General features: G+C 34.5%; 2 protein-coding genes across 5 annotated transcripts in view; both read left to right on the forward strand.

The window, feature by feature from the left end:
* Window positions 1-16,440, forward strand: part of LOC105317104 (uncharacterized) — a 125,265-nt gene that overhangs the window by 45,869 nt on the left and 62,956 nt on the right. Inside the window, exon 1 of one of the 4 annotated variants that reach the window (XM_066073796.1) lies at window positions 8,464-8,586. The exons of the other annotated variants lie outside the window; for them this stretch is intronic. The gene's annotated coding sequence lies outside the window, so the exon portion shown is untranslated. Of the gene's footprint in view, window positions 1-8,463; window positions 8,587-16,440 lie in introns of those variants that run through there. 4 annotated transcript variants of the gene reach the window in all.
* Window positions 1-16,440, forward strand: part of LOC136272210 (uncharacterized) — a 35,791-nt gene that overhangs the window by 5,513 nt on the left and 13,838 nt on the right. The window contains exon 13 of the mRNA XM_066073428.1: window positions 4-506. Within this exon, the coding sequence (XP_065929500.1) occupies window positions 4-506 (503 nt within the window). The remainder of the gene's footprint in view (window positions 1-3; window positions 507-16,440) is intronic.

Consider the following 16,440-nt stretch of genomic DNA (forward strand, 5'->3'; position numbering starts at 1 on the left):
TAGGATAGCCGTAGCAAAAATCAGAAAAATCTTCCTTAACATGAGAGACACTGTAAAGAAAGAGTTCCAGTTAATCTTTGGACTAGTTCAGCTTTGTAACATCTGTACGTTCATTGACGACTCACAGAGGAACAAAGAGGAAGGTTCCTTCTTTGTTTGGATCGAATGCATCGATAAAAACATGTTCCGAGATGATGTCGAAAACAAGGAAAAAGCCGGGCTGATCGAGGTAAAACAAAGCAGGTCTCAGGACATCATCTTGCGGCAGAAACAGACCTTGATTTTGAAAGTAGATGGACAAGTTAAACTGCGGTTGGCTGATCCACCGGATGCGTTTAAGATCACGTATTTGATTGGTGCAGATAATCACGTGAATATTCCGATGGAAGTTCATAGAGACCAAGAGAAGATACCGTACGCAGCTTTTGCATTTTATGAAGAGGATTGTGCACATCCATTCCATAGTGTTAATATTCCCGTTCGGGATTTGTCCGAGCTACCCACAGGTTCATATGTTATGATACAAATTCAAAAACTGTATTGTTTTTTTTTAAATTGTTTTCTGAAAAATAATTGTTTTCGTGAAAATTCAGAATAATGAAATTATCCTTTAAAATTCTAACCAATTTGTTGAGGGCTGTTGTGAATGTTTCATGCAATAAAAAATTTGTGATTTTTGTTTTCAGACGAAATAACTGCAAAAACATTTAACAAAAACAATGAAAGCAACAACCTAAGGAACAAATGAAGCAGAAAGAAGGTCTGTCTCTTTTTTTAATTTTAAAACAAACTATCAAATAGTTTTGGATCTTGATTTCGAATTCACCTAAATAGTTCACACATATATATATATATATATATATATATATATATATATATATATATATATATATATATATATATATATATATATATATATATATATATATATATTTTATCTATCAAATTTTCAGCTGCAAGGAAGATGTTGTCACATGACAGCATTATGAACCTGTCACGTGTTCTCTCGGAGAGAGACGGGCGCATGCTCGGTGTACAGTTAGGCGTGAGTGAAAGTTGGACGGCGAACGCAAAGGATGAATGCGATCGGGATATATTACGAACCAACTTCCGGGTCCTTTGTGAATGGAGGGGGAAAGCCGCAAGGGCCGCCATGGTTGATTTCCTTATTTCATCACTGAACACTGTCGGAAGAATTGACTTGGCAAACGTTGTGTCTGAGGTTTACAAAAATGGGCGTGGTCTATCAAAGTTGGATTTTGATTGATTTGCTGATGAGTCTGTTGAATAGTTTAAAATTGTATTAATTATGAAATCATCTGTGATATTTTTTATATTTTACTGACATTTGACTTGCTTTTAAGCAAATTTAAAGGTGTTTTAGTCTGTGAAAGTATTATTTATGAAATACATGTCTTTTGCTCATATTTCGTTTATATTTGAATTTTATAACGATATATGGTGCGAATTCAGAATTAGTTCATTTTCATTCTTGTTAACGTTTGTACGTATACATGTTATTTTGATGTATATTTTTGTTTTGATTGTTTTTATTCAACTTTAAAAATAAAATTCATCAGACTTGTTGATAGAATATATTTATTTTAAAATGTAATTAAGAAATGAAGATAATAATTTTTTATTGATCGACGTATCAAAGAAAAAATTGGCCGGGAAACTTCATCAATGCTTTCTAAAAGTTAAGTTTATTCATGTCTTGATATTTCGGAAATGAACAAAATGGTGCGATATAACTTATTTATCATTTTTATTGCATGTGCCGTAATGCGTTTGGACATGCTATAACAGAGCTGACCAATGGTATTACATGCCGATGATTCATTAAAAGGATACTTGTTTTTGTTATATGTATTTTTTGGACAGGATCAGCAAGAAAGCGACGGCCAAAGTGCTCTCACCGACCAACTTCCGACCTCGCAAAACTTGTTTTAAGATGACGGAATCTAAATTTATTTAAAAGACGTAAACGGATATATTTAACGTAAATCTTAGAGAATTAATTTTTTAAGATAATAAGAGGGATCAATCATACAATTTGCGATATTTTAAAAATATCAATATTCGGTGTATGTCTTTTTTCAGGAATAATAAAAGGTGCTTGGGGACAGGATCCCCCCCCCCCCTCCACCCCCGCCCCAATATAAAGACCCACGGGACTTTAGTTTTCTCGTTTATTAAATTATCCTTTTATGGCATATTTATAATCTAATTTATTCATTCATTGTCCAAAATTACATAAAACAAACATTTTAAAAAATCAGACCCTCTGTGTATGTAATACAAGAAGCTAGGTTGCTAACTTCGTCCATCTAGAACCAACGGAAGTAAGGGTTTATCTCAAGGAAGATAACTCGTAACATTATTTTTTTTATTTTCTCTTTTATGTCTTTCATTGTAATAAACTCAGTAGGAGTGCCATCTTTAAGATTTCTCAGTACCCAAGACGATAAAAAAGTTTTCTGTTCTTCGCAGTTTGATTAGAATTCATACTTCTTATGAATTGTACTTTTTTCGAGTTTGCCATGCAATTTCGTAAATCTCTCGGAGTTATTTTCCTTGCTATAAACCCTCACTTCCGTTTCACCCCTGCGAATGTTATTGTCATTTAAATTTTAGACCACGTGGTTTTATTGGACCCTTTCAGCTTTGCAGTAAAAATCGTGCCCCGTGTTTATAGTCTATTTCATAGAATCTAGGTACTTGTTGTCAAATATAAATTCTAGACGTATATTGATTTTAAACTTTATCTTCATTAATTGGTGGATAAAATGTATTCTAGAAATAAATATGACAATACAAAAAATAGGGTTTTTTTTTCTACTGTTGCAACAATTAACATGCGTAGTAGAGTTTCCCCTAGGAATTAATATTCGATCCGCGCCTGACCTAGTAATAACATCAATAGTGAAAGAGACTATACTATTTTATGCAGAATGTTCCTTGAAAATGGCTCGATATACAAAGTTTTTAGGCAAAACATTCACCCATTATTTTTTTTAAAAACATAGTTTTGCACACCACAAGCATCAAACATGGCTATGGTTTTATTTAGCAACCCAATGTTTATATTTTCAACGACTCTACACGTGGTTGAACACGAACGATAACTTTGTTCTGAATATCATCGTTTGATTTAAATAACTGCTAGATGGTGAAATAAGACATACATCTTAATAGATTTTGATGTTTTAAAATAAATCAAAGTAGGATATGATATGAAAATTGACCAGTACTTACGTATTTTTAGAATATTATCCGAACACTTATACTTCCGCTCGAAATTTCACAGGAACTTAACAAATCTCGGTGAAGTCTCGTGAACTTTCATTCGAGCACTTCTGGATTTATCATATCCATAGCGACGATAAAGAAAACATTCCGAACACATTCGCAGGGGTGCGTTTGTTCTAGATGAATCGGTTCAAAACTTGCAACTTGTCGGTGAAAATTGTCCTACATGTATTTACCGAATAAATGTATTTACACGGGCATGTCATGCACATATTCAGTGAAGGGAATTATCGGGCTACGACATGAGGTCACCGTTTTTACTGATATCTGTAGTTTGATAGTACATTTCAACAAGTATTCATCGGCAGTGCCACTCGGCTGGCAGACGAAGTTAGCAACCTTCTTGTATTATACATGTAGAGGGTCAGATTTTTTAAAAATATTTGTTTTAGGTAAATTGTAATTTTGGGTAATGAATGTATAAATTAGATTAGAAATATGTCATAGAAGGTTAATTAATGAAAACAATAATAATAAAGTCCCGGGGGTCTATATTGGGGGGGGGGTGTCGATCCTGTCCTTAAGCACTCGTGAGTCACATCATAAATTGACTAGACTTTGACCCATGCATGCACGGATTGACATTGCATATCCGACATTTACGAATTAGGTACATCGACACAGATACGGGCATATATATACGATTGGTAAGCATCTAAAGCGAAAGTAGATATTCGTTAAAAAAAACCAGGTTAGTTTTTAGTATTGCTATTATTAGGCTGGAAATTTTCAGATACAGGCATACGATCGGTAAACAAGAACAAGGGTTTATATGACGGTGTGATACATGGAAATAGTGAATAATATCTGTTGAATATTATAAATGAAATATGAGATAATTGGACAAAAGTTAAAATCACGGAATGTCTGACAATTGCCGTGTGTCTGAGGCCCTGTACGTGGGTCTGTGTCGTTATATAGGGACACCGACAGAGGTGACCGTCAGGAGGGAGGCGATGGACATGGCGGAGATGATAACGAAACATATACTGATAGATGGTGGTGTGAGAATAATGACAAGTGGTAGTCATAGGGAAGGTTTTAGATTTCAATCTTCTGACAGGGACACGATGTACTGGTCTACCGATAATAAAGTAATTACTGACCTATCACAGTCCAGTGCTTATGATCTGTCAAAACATTCAATTATTCTCATGGAGGACACTGATACACCACCGGGGTTTGTCAGACTACAACTTCTGACGTCACCACGAGATGGAATCATTGAATCGTCAGTTGTTCCATATAATGACGGCATGTACATATCATGTATGAGGTGGAGACAAAGAATGTTAACTATAATTAGTGGAGACAAAACCTCTAAAAATGCAAAAACCCATGGTCCTTGTGCAAACGCTCTCGTTGCTAATATAGAAACTGACTATGCTCTTTGTATTCATTGTTCCTACTGGTCACGATTAACCTGTTATTGGAGAAAAAGATGCATTCTGCATAACTGGCCTCAAAACCACGTGTTTGATGATATTCTTAGGAATGGCTGTCATTTTGTGCCTGTCGGACATAAAATAGCGGGCGATGAAAATGAACTTGATTGGAGATTATCGTTTTCTCAGGCAGAACAAAAACTAGTGTATTCCATGAATCATACGCAATTTCTGTGTTACGGACTTTTGAAAATATTTCTTAAGGAAGTCATCAATCTTAAAATAGAAGAACCATTCCTGTGTTCATATTTTGTAAAGACAACGATGTTCTGGCTGATACAAATAGGACATATTACATGGTGTCCAAATAATTTACTGGATTGTTTTTGGAAATGTTTTAAATATTTGTTACAATGCGTTCATCGTGGTGTGTTTCCAAACTTTTTTGTTCCCCAGAACAACATGTTTGCCAGTAAATTGTCTACAGTTAGAGGTGAACGCACACGCAAGTGTCTATTAGAACAGCTTAACAGGTATTACAGAAAGGGCGTGACCTGTTTGTTACAGAGTCCGACGGTCAGAGAAATGATTGAACCAGTTATATGTAACAGTCTTGTCAGAATAGAACCACTTCGAAGTCATATGAAGAATGCCGCTGATACAGATGCTAGTATCAGAAAAGAGACAGAATCTAATACTTTTCAACGAAAAGACATAAAGAAAAATTATCGAACTTTGAGGTTCATACTAACTGTGTCAAATCAGTCGCTTACAGAATATGGGAAATTAACATTACAGTACTGTACTGCAAATGTTTTAGTTGCAACATCATTCATAAATCTCAGTACTAGTAGTTTATCAAGTAATACAAACAAGAAAGTCTACAGATCAGATAGACTTAATGTTAACTTGTTGAAGCTGGCAGGTAGAGTGGGTAATGTGTCTTGTTTGTTGAATCTTGCTATGTTTTACTACAGAACATGTAAATATAGAGAGGCGCTTCATGTTACAGCTCTGGTTAAATCAAGTCTCACTCAGCCCTATATCATGTATAACTCAGTGGACCGAGAGAGGTACAATGAATGTGTGGCTGGTTGGTCTCTGTCTAAACGTATGAGAAAAGCTTGGTTTACCAGTGTATGTCTTCATTGTGATATTTATTTCATCCAGGAACTTTACTTAGAACAAATAGCGGCTGAAGACAACGGTGAAAATGCCTTGCATATCTCGCCCTATGTAGTGACAGACATGTTAAGTGTGTTATGTAACCACAAACTAGGTAACCGGTCCCTGTGTCTACAGTCACTGACAGACCTACAGACACTGCTGCTCTATGATGACGGGAGATACGTAGCTTTACATATCAGAGACCTCTCTTGGCAGATACTGGGGATCTGTCAGCACGTTGTGGGGAACCTACATGGGGCGTTGCAGTCTTATCAACAGTCATTGAGACAAGAACCATACCACAAAATGCAGATTGCCACACAATATAGAATAGCATTACTTTTGAATAAATTTGCATTAAGTGAAACTGAACGCAACAAAATATTTCATAACATTCGTTGAAAAAAATATAAAGAAGACTGTTAAGTAAAAAAGTAATGAAAGCTTGATATGCATGTGAGAAACACAAAACCACACAGATTTACCAGGTTTGATATATAACATCACGATTTTCGGAACTTTGTTATTGTTTATATTTTTAAAAAAAGAATTACATGTACTTGCCAATGGTCTTGGTCGCACACGTTAATGATACAGAATTGTAAAACTTAGTGGAGGTCTTCTTTAAAATAACAATTTTTATTTCATCATGTTTTATGTTTTTTACTGTAACATGTACATGTACTATTCTGTACAAAATGTGCATTAAAGATAATTAATCAACAGACAAACAAAAAGATAGATAGATAGATAGATAGATAGATAGATAGATAGATAGATAGATAGATAGATAGATAGATAGATAGATAGATAGATAGATAGATAGATAGATAGATAGATAGAAGATAGATAGATAGATAGATAGATAGATAGATAGATAGATAGATAGATAGATAGATAGATAGATAGATAGATAGATACTGTTCAGGATAAAGATGTAAATTATCAGGACAGTGGTTTGCATTCGCGGAGGGAAATATTCTCGACAACAAGGCTCTCACGCATCTTGCATGCGAATAGTACTTGGTATACTGAATTTTAGGGAAGTTGAATGAAGCGTCATATAAAGCTCTTTAAGTTAAACATCTATTACAGTACATTGTTGTGGCTTTGAAAATAAGATAATGATTTAATTTTTACATTTGTTTATTATATCAATTCTCATGTCATATCCTCTCTGCATATCTTGCATGCTTATTGTATGTCAACGTTGATTAAATTTAGATCTATCACAACTAAAATAGCTACAGGGCAATTATGTCATCTGCGTGTGGAATTCAGCTGTTGTATTTAAAAGCATGTTTTAATTTTGCATTTGTTTCTGTAGATTTTATAACTATAGTTAATAAATTAGTGTTTTGGTTTTTTCTATTGTATAGCTTTATCCTCTAAATGTATATCGATCCGATATACATACATGTATAAAACGTCGGAACTACAGTACATGTATGTGTGTAAAAGTCAAGGACGAACTAATATATTCCAAAATGCTGTTTTTTCTGATTTATGCATTATTATGATTTTATAATAGTTGTTCACTACAATTAGACTGCTTATTGTAATATTAAAAAAAACGACATAACACCATTCTTACACGCTTTTTTTTGGGGGGGGGGGGGGGTATTTTGTCACTCACAACCGAGAGCGATTGTTAACGAATAGCAGTTTTGTTTTTTTTAATTTAAAAATATGTTTTATTAGTATAAATAGTAACTATTCAATATAGACAACAAAATAAATTAATCAAAGGTACATAAGTCTGAACACAAATTTAAATTAAGATAATCAATAGAACAGGCACAACGTTAAATTCATTGCAACGTTTTACACAAGATATCGATATCATTTTTATCACTTTCCTTTTACCTCTTCTGGTTTTTTTTTTAATTTAAAATGTTAAACTCTTACTTCTAAACACACTATAAAAAGCAAAGAAACAAGAAGAAAATAACGACGAATAAACAATTATTATATACAAAACATAAAATAACTCAATACATGTAGCAACAGGTGACTTGTGCGCGGATCTAGACTTTTTCCTCCTAGAAAATATTGCTGCTTGAGGCCGATGCTTATTTTCGATAACTTCTTTGCTTAATTTTTAAAAATGTAAATTTTCCAGAAGGGATCAATACCTAGATCTGCGCATTTGTGTCTAGTACATAAACATGCACGAGTGGTTTAGAAAATGTGACTGTGCTTTAGAGTGCTAGTGAACTTCATCAGCACATCGGCTTCTTAACCGAGGAATATCCCTTGAAATAGGGGCATATGGCCCCATCGAATCCAACATATTGAAGTCACTAAGCGCATTACTAAATTCCTAATTTAAGACAAGTTCATGGTATTATTGAGGTAAAACTTCAGATTTCAGGGTACACGTGACGGAAATTGGTGACGGCGGGTCCCGGAATCTGAAGGAATATGCTAGGTGGATATGTCTTTTCCTATCAATGACACCTTCAGGATGGATGGACACCTTAATAAATATGCTTTGGAGGTTGCTCCGTGTGCTGGACACTCTTCTTGACTCAAGCAATCGCCCTCGGGATCCCTGGGCGATTTCCTGCGCCCGGTACGATTCCTCGTTCAGCAGATCGTTGAAGTCCACGGCGGACACATCGAAGGAACTCTCCCAGTGGACGTGGCTAGTGTTGAGCGGGCTCTGACAAGGGAGATAACTCTGATCCTGCATCCGGCGTCTCTCCAGCCCGGCGTACAGGTGAGAACGGGACAGCTTCTGGAAAGTTTCCCGGATGTAGTCCCATCGTTCCTCGTTGCTCATGTTCTGTATTGTGCAGGTGGGTTGCGCGCTCGGGAGGAACGTAGTGGAGGAGTGCTCTTCATTGAGTGTCGGTACCTCTGCACATTGTGGAGCTGTGTGGAGTAATGGCTGCGTCTGTTTGTCCGTGTCGAACCTGTTGTTTGTATCACTGTTGTTGTTGTTTTCTGTCGTCTGTTTGTAGTAATCGTCACGTTTTTCATCCTGTGCCGGGCAGATCTGTTGAGCCGATTTGTGCACGCTGTAGTGACCTAATTTCCGGACTGTGTTCAATCGAGCACAAGCATGTCCGTTGACGTCATCATCTTCTGATACCCCGGATGTTGCGCTGTTCAGACACGGTCTCAGAAAGAAATAGCCGGTCCCAGCACCACTCCCAGCGAGATCCACACCCACATGTTTCCGGACAACACAGCGAGAACGAGGCTGAGGCGTAGCCCTGTCAAGACCACGTGACACGTGGACAGACCCAAATGCACCGGGACTTTGTGTTTCCTGTGAAAATAGATTTGAAAGCATGTATAATTTAATCTAGATTATTTAATTTTTATATTGTTTAATGTCGATCAAATGATTGCATGCGTTTGTTTAAAACTTCAATTTAATAAGACATCATCATCGTCATCATCATCATCATCATTATAATCGTCTCCACCTTTCCAAGGGAAAAGGTTTTTTTTTTGGGGGGGGGGGGGTACCTGCTGTGCAACTTGAGCTCTTGGACTTTGATGAACACATGTAAGGCTTCACATGGGAAAGCTGCCGCCACGGTGTATAAAATGGCTCCCACCAGACCTGAATATGTAGCAATAAGAAAGTTCCATTTTTATAATATATGCTCCTAATTGCTCTAGATAATGATCACGTTACATGTAATATATAAAATATAAGTTTGATTGCTGTAAAAGCTGGTTTTACTGTTGTTAAATTTGATTGTGATTATAAATAATTCAATATTAGATGGAAATATTACATTTTAATCAAAGAAACCTACCCGGTATATTTGAAGTGTTCCATTCTTTGATTTTGATTGAAGTATTGTTTGTAGAGAAGTCCATTTCGCAATTAATTCTGAAAAAAAGCAGGACATATCTAAATAAAAAATATTAATCAACAGTAAAGTAATAAATACCTTTTTTAAATCCAAGTATTGTCAGTAATTTAGGAACATAAAATCTCATCCGTATCATAGATATTTGGTAAATGAAGAACAGAAACCTTTACCAAAATCCGCTTTGACTTTCCTTTGCTTATTCTGCACTTGAAGATTCTGAATAATTCATCAGATGCGTAGAAATATGTATCAATGTAATCCATTTACAGTAGACATTAACTCAAATCATCAAATAGCAATGAATCTGTTACTTGGTGGGTATTTAATCAGGCGTGTTTTATAAAGGCGTATAATTAATTGTGGCACATTTACTGAGGATAATAATCCCCATGCTTAATTAACGAAGCTATTAATTACATGTATGTCCTCGTTCTCAAAATGGCATCAAGAAGTCCACCCGGGACGCCATACCTAATCACATTGAATTATGTGATTGATAATAATTGTCACACATTACATTATTTTAATGAAGTAATCTTATATCTTTCATTTTTTTTATTCGTTGCATGCTTTACAAGCAGACAATCAGAACTATTATTCGCATACAATATAATTTTCAAGCATAAAAGCAAACCTATGAAAACATCGTAATTTTCAACATTTGTATACATGTACATGTATAATTTTGTTTTACACATCTTAACATTTTTGGAGCTTTGAGTATCGTGTCATTGTACATTGATGTATCTCCAAAAAAAAAAAAAAAAAAAAAAAAAAACGGCGCTTGCGATGAATCACGCGCGTTGAATTTCTATGATTTTGGTAAATAGTTATACATGTACAAGTATATTATTTATTGCTACATGTAACTAATCTTATTAATTTAATCATTACATTCATTTATCATTAAGTCTTGGCTTTGTTATCTTATTATATATATAAGTGTTCTTATATACTACCCGTACCGCAGTTTCCTGGTTGTTGTTTTGACAATCTTTTTTTATACAACTAATGAAATTCGATACAAGATTCTCAACAAGTTCCCGAGATAAAAAAAAAACATGTACACGTATCACAGGAACTCCTGACTGTATCTAACAAAATCGATTTATTAAACTAAGGAAAGTTCTCTCAAGATTATGCAGAAATAGGTGGACATTTTCAATTTTAGTTTAGTTTCCAAAAATTGTCGCTCTAATATTTTGTTTATTATTTTTTTAAAGGAACAGAGAATTACAATGGACCTTAGGGAGTTTTAGTTGAGGAGGCTCGATAGTCAACAAATTTGCCATCTACCGTGAATATTAATTTTAAGCCATGTCTCGTCTTCTGATAAAAAATCCAAATAATCTAGATTTAGAACTTGAATGTTTTCACAGAGAGAGAGAGAGAGAGAGAGAGAGAGAGAGAGAGAGAGAGAGAGAGAGAGAGAGAGAGGGAGAGCTCTTCCCCTGAATTCCTTATTCCTTAGAGAATTGCTGTATTTGACCTACACGTACTGATAGGACTTGCAAGGCACGTTATCATTATTGGTAATCATGCCGTGCTGCATTAGTTCATGCCCTTGTATGCAAGAGGAAGCTGGAATAAATATATTTGGCCAATAAACATGTAAATTAAATTCCTCTTTTAATTCCCTTTTTTTGGAGGGGTGGGGGTATGACAATTTTATGCAGTGTCATTGCCTTAAACCCTTCTCCCCCTGAAGAATAATTGCTACATGCCCGTCACCTTTAAGTCATCAGTAAAATTAAATATAACAAGAGATCGTATAAAAAATTTTTATAACTTTTTATTTTCTTACCATAACTAAAAAGTAGATAAAACAAACAAATCATTGCCATGGCCACCTGAATGTCTGAGCAGGTTATTGCATTATTTTCATGAACACAAATGGTTTTATAAAATACATTTTTCACAATCCACAAGATTAAGACAAAGCAATAATCGAAATTGACAGTCATTAAGGTCATAAATTGTATTCAGTTATCATATAGGCATTCAAGTTATTCCCCTTTTAGTGTCAAATGGAATATTGATAAATGGGATCAAACGGGTTTGAAGCATCATGAATAATGACTGATATATTATCTCATCTTATTTTTTGAGCCCAAGCAATGGATATTTACATGTCTCTCTCTCTCTCTCTCTCTCTCTCTCTCTCTCTCTCTCACATTGCTTTACTGATCCACCAAATACTGGTAGCCTCTCTCTCTCTCTCTCTCTCTCTCTCTCTCTCTCTCTCTCTCTCTCATTTTTTTAAAGGTGCATCAAATATGCTGGTAATCTTCGTCTGTCTCAATCCCAATCCTGAAACACTAAAAAACAAGGTATAAAGATTGATCATCATTCAGAGAAGCACAACCTTGTGTTCTTATATTATCATTGATTTTTATCTAACGACTTTCAATATTTAAAAAAAAGAAGTAATGAAAACATATTTCTCATAGTAGAACTGATTATCCAAAGCCTTTTATTATTAACATTACAGACGTTATAAAAAGTTATTTTTCATTGCATCTAAAGCCCTTTGATTTATGCCCTTGGTTTTCATAAAACTATAAATGAATTGTTAACAGTCACCGTTTTGTTTTATAGCAGTTAGGTACAATCAGATTAATTCTGCCTCTGGATATAATGTTTTCAAAGCTACATCTGAATAATACTCTGATTATAAGTGATAATGGTTATCTATCAAAAAGGAATTGAAATTATATAAATTGTTCATACAAAAAAAAATTGAACATATTACATGGTATCCAAATAATTTATTGGATTTTTTCTGGAGATGGTTCAAATAGTTGTTACAATGCGTTCATTGCGGTGTGTTACCAAACTTTTTTGTTCCACAGAACAACATGTTTGCCGTAAATTGTCTACAGTTAGAGATGAACACACACGCAAGTGTCTATTAGAACAGCTTAATATGTATTACGAAATGGTCATGACCTGTTTGTTACAAAGTCCAATGGTCAGAGTAATGATTGAACCAGTTATATGTAACTGTCTTGTCAGAATAGAACCACTTCTAGGTCAAATAAAGAGCGTTGCTGATACCGATTATTGTATCAGAACAGAAATATATCAGAAAAAAATGTCAAGACATAAGATAGGGAAGAATTATCTAACTCTGAAGTACATGATGATTTTGTCAAATCAATCACATACAGAATATGAAATATTAACGTTACATACATGTACGACATAACAGCTGTTTTAGTTGACACAGCATTCATAAATCTCAGTACATGAAGTTCATTAGATAGTACAAATAAGAAAGTCTACGGATCAGACAGACAGACTTGTAACTTGTTGAAGCTGGCAGATAGAGTGGGTGATGTGTGTTGTTTGTTGTATCTTGCTATGTATTACTACAGAACATGTCAATATAGAAGTGCTTCATGTTACAGCTCTGGTTAAATCAAGACTCACTCAGCCCTATATCTTGTATAACACAGTAGACCGAGAGACGTACAATGAATCTGTGGGTGGTTGGTCTCTGTCTAGACGTATGAAGAAATATTGGGTTTGTGATGTTCGTCTTATAAAAGCTGCTTACATTGTGGAACTTGTTTTAGAACAAAGAGCAGGTACCGACAACGGTGAAAATGCCTTGCATATCTCGCCCTATTAAATGACAGACATGTTAAGTGTGTTATGCAACTACAGACGAGCTAACCGGTCCCAGTGTCTACAGTCACTGACAGACCTACAGACACTGCTACTCTATGACGACGGGAGATACGTTGTCTTACATCTCAGAGACCTCTCGTGGCAGATACTTGGGATCTGCCAGCACGTTGTGGTGGACCTACACGAGGCTTTACAGTCTTATCAACAGTCACTGAGACAGAAACCATGGCACAAAATACAAAATGCAACACAATATAGAATAGCATTAATTTTTAATAAATTTGCATTAAATGAAATAGAATACAACACAATTTTTTTTTAATATTCATTGAAAAAAAGAAATGCATTAATAAGACTGTTTAATAATTTACCATTACATCTTGCTTTTTGGTTGTTACAAATTGTTTGGGTGGATGTCTTGAGCCAATGATTATAAAAGTAAGGAAAACTTGTAATTTCCTGATTGTATGATGAATGTGAGAGAAACAAAAACACGCAGATTTACAAGGTTTGATATAAAATATCACGATTTTTAGGACTTTCAGGTCGTTCTTGTATGATTAAAAAAAGAAGAATTTCCTTGTCTTGGTCCCACACTTTAATGATACAAAATTGTAAAACTTAGTGGAAGTCTTCTTTAAAGTCTTCTATAAAATGACAATATTCATTTCATTCATTTATTATATGGTTTTTACTGTAACATGTGCCTGTACTATTTTGTACAAAATGTGCATTAAAGATGAAATTTAATCAAACAGACAGAGATAATTTAAAATAAATAGATTAATAAATTGATGAAATGAGAGAGAGAGAGAGAGAGAGAGAGAGAGAGAGAGAGAGGGGGGAGGGAGGGAGAGAGAGAGGGAGGGAGGGATAGATAGATAGATAGATAGATAGATAGATAGATAGATAGATAGATAGATAGATAGATAGATAGATAGATAGATAGATAGATAGATAGATAGATAGATAGATAGATAAATAGATAGATAGATAGATAGAATTGCAGGGACTACTTTTCGGGATATAGATGTAAATAATCTGGACATTGATTTACACGAGACGTTCTGGTTTTTTTCGGTGTGAAATATTTCCGACTAAGCTCTTGCGAATCTTGCACGCGAAGAAAATTGTGTTTACAATATTTAAGAGAGATTGAGTGTCGCGTCCTGTTAATTTTTACTCTTTAGGTTATACCTCTTTCATTCCAGTACATTGCTATTGCTTTGAAAATAAATCCATTTGTAAATTCATTTTTATATTTGTTTAATAATATCAATTATTTTGTTATGTCCTTTCTGAATATCCTGCATGTTTATTGGTTGTAAAATCAAAATTGTCACTTATAAAATAGCCAAAGTGCAATCATGTCAACTGCGTGTGGAATTCAGCTGATGTACATGTATTTGAATACTTTTTTTTTAATTTTGCATTTGTTCCGGTAGATTTTGTTATGTTTAATAAATTTCATGTACTTTTTTTTTCTTTTGTTTATAGCTTTGTTTTCTAAAAATATACGGATAAACATACAATCCAATAAAAATTAGAACTTCGATCCGCTGCGGGGTTTACGACATCCGCGACATATCGGAAACCGGGGAGCGGATAAAATTAATTAGATTAAGGAAGTATGGGACTGACACCAAAGTAATCAAAAAGGACAAGAGCGAACAAAGCCTGCCAAATCCCCCGTACCCAAAATTTTGAAATGGCATATGAACATATTATATAAAAATCTTTATATCTTGGTAAGTATTACTACAGAACATGTAGATATAATGAGGCGCTTCACGTTACAGCTCTGGTTAAATCAAGTCTCACTCAGTCCTATATCTTATATAAGGGAAGAGACCGAGTAAGATACAATGGATGTGTGGCTGGTTGGTCTCTGTCTAAACGTATGAAGAAAGCTTGGGTATTTTATGTACATCTTGGCAAGGATGTTTATTACATTCAGGAACTCATTTTAGAACAAAGAGCAGTTAAAGACAATGGTTTACATATATTGAGTATATCACCCTATATAATGACAGACATGTTAAGCGGGTTAAGTAACTATAGACTAGGTAACTGGTCCCAGTGTCTACAGTCACTGACAGATCTACAGACACTGCTGCGCTATGATGACGGGGGATATGTAGCTTTACCTCTCAGAGACCTCGCCTGGCAGATACTAGGGATCTGTCAGCACGTTGTGGGTGACTTACACGGAATGTTACAGTCTTATCAACAGTCCCTGAGACAGAAACCATTCCACAAAATACATAGTGCCACACGATATAGAATAGCATTAGTACTAAATCAATTGGATTAAGTGAAACTGAACGCAACAAAATATTTCATAATATTCGTTGAAAAAAGAATTGCATAATGAAGACTGTTAAGTATAAAAGTAAAGAAAATGTGTGATGCATGTCAGAAACACAAAAACACGCAGATTTACCAGGTTTGTTATATAATATCACGATTTTCAGGACTCTGTTATTGTTTGTATTTTTTCAAAAAGGAAATGCTTGGTCTTGGTTGCACACGTTTACTTAATGATACAAAATTGTAAAACTTAATGGAAGTCTTCAATAAAAAAACAAAGAACAAACACCTTTTCATTTCATCATGCATTATATATTTTTTACTGTAAAATGCACTTGTACGCAAAGAAAATTTTGTTTAAAATATTTAGGGGAACTTAAGTTGCGTCCTGTTTCTTTTTCTACTCTTTATTAACATAAAGAGTAGAGTACCTCTTTCATTACAGTACATTGCTATTGCTTTGAAAATAAATCCATTTGTAAATTCATTTTTATATTTGTTTAATAATATCAATTATTTTGTTATGTCCTTTCTGTATATCATGTTGTTTATTGGTTGTAAAATCAAAATTGTCACTTATAAAATAGCCAAAGTGCAATCATGTCAACTGCGTGTGGAATTCAGCTGATGTACATGTATTTGAATACTTTTTTTTAATTTTGCATTTGTTCCGGTAGATTTTGTTATGTTTAATAAATTTCATGTACTGGTTTTTTTCTTTTGTTTATAGCTTTGTTTTCTAAAAATATACGGATAAACATACAATCCAATAAAAATTAGAACTTCGATCCGCTGCG

The sequence above is a fragment of the Magallana gigas genome, chromosome 10, assembly GCF_963853765.1.
Source record: "Magallana gigas chromosome 10, xbMagGiga1.1, whole genome shotgun sequence".
NCBI lineage: Eukaryota > Metazoa > Mollusca > Bivalvia > Ostreida > Ostreidae > Magallana > Magallana gigas.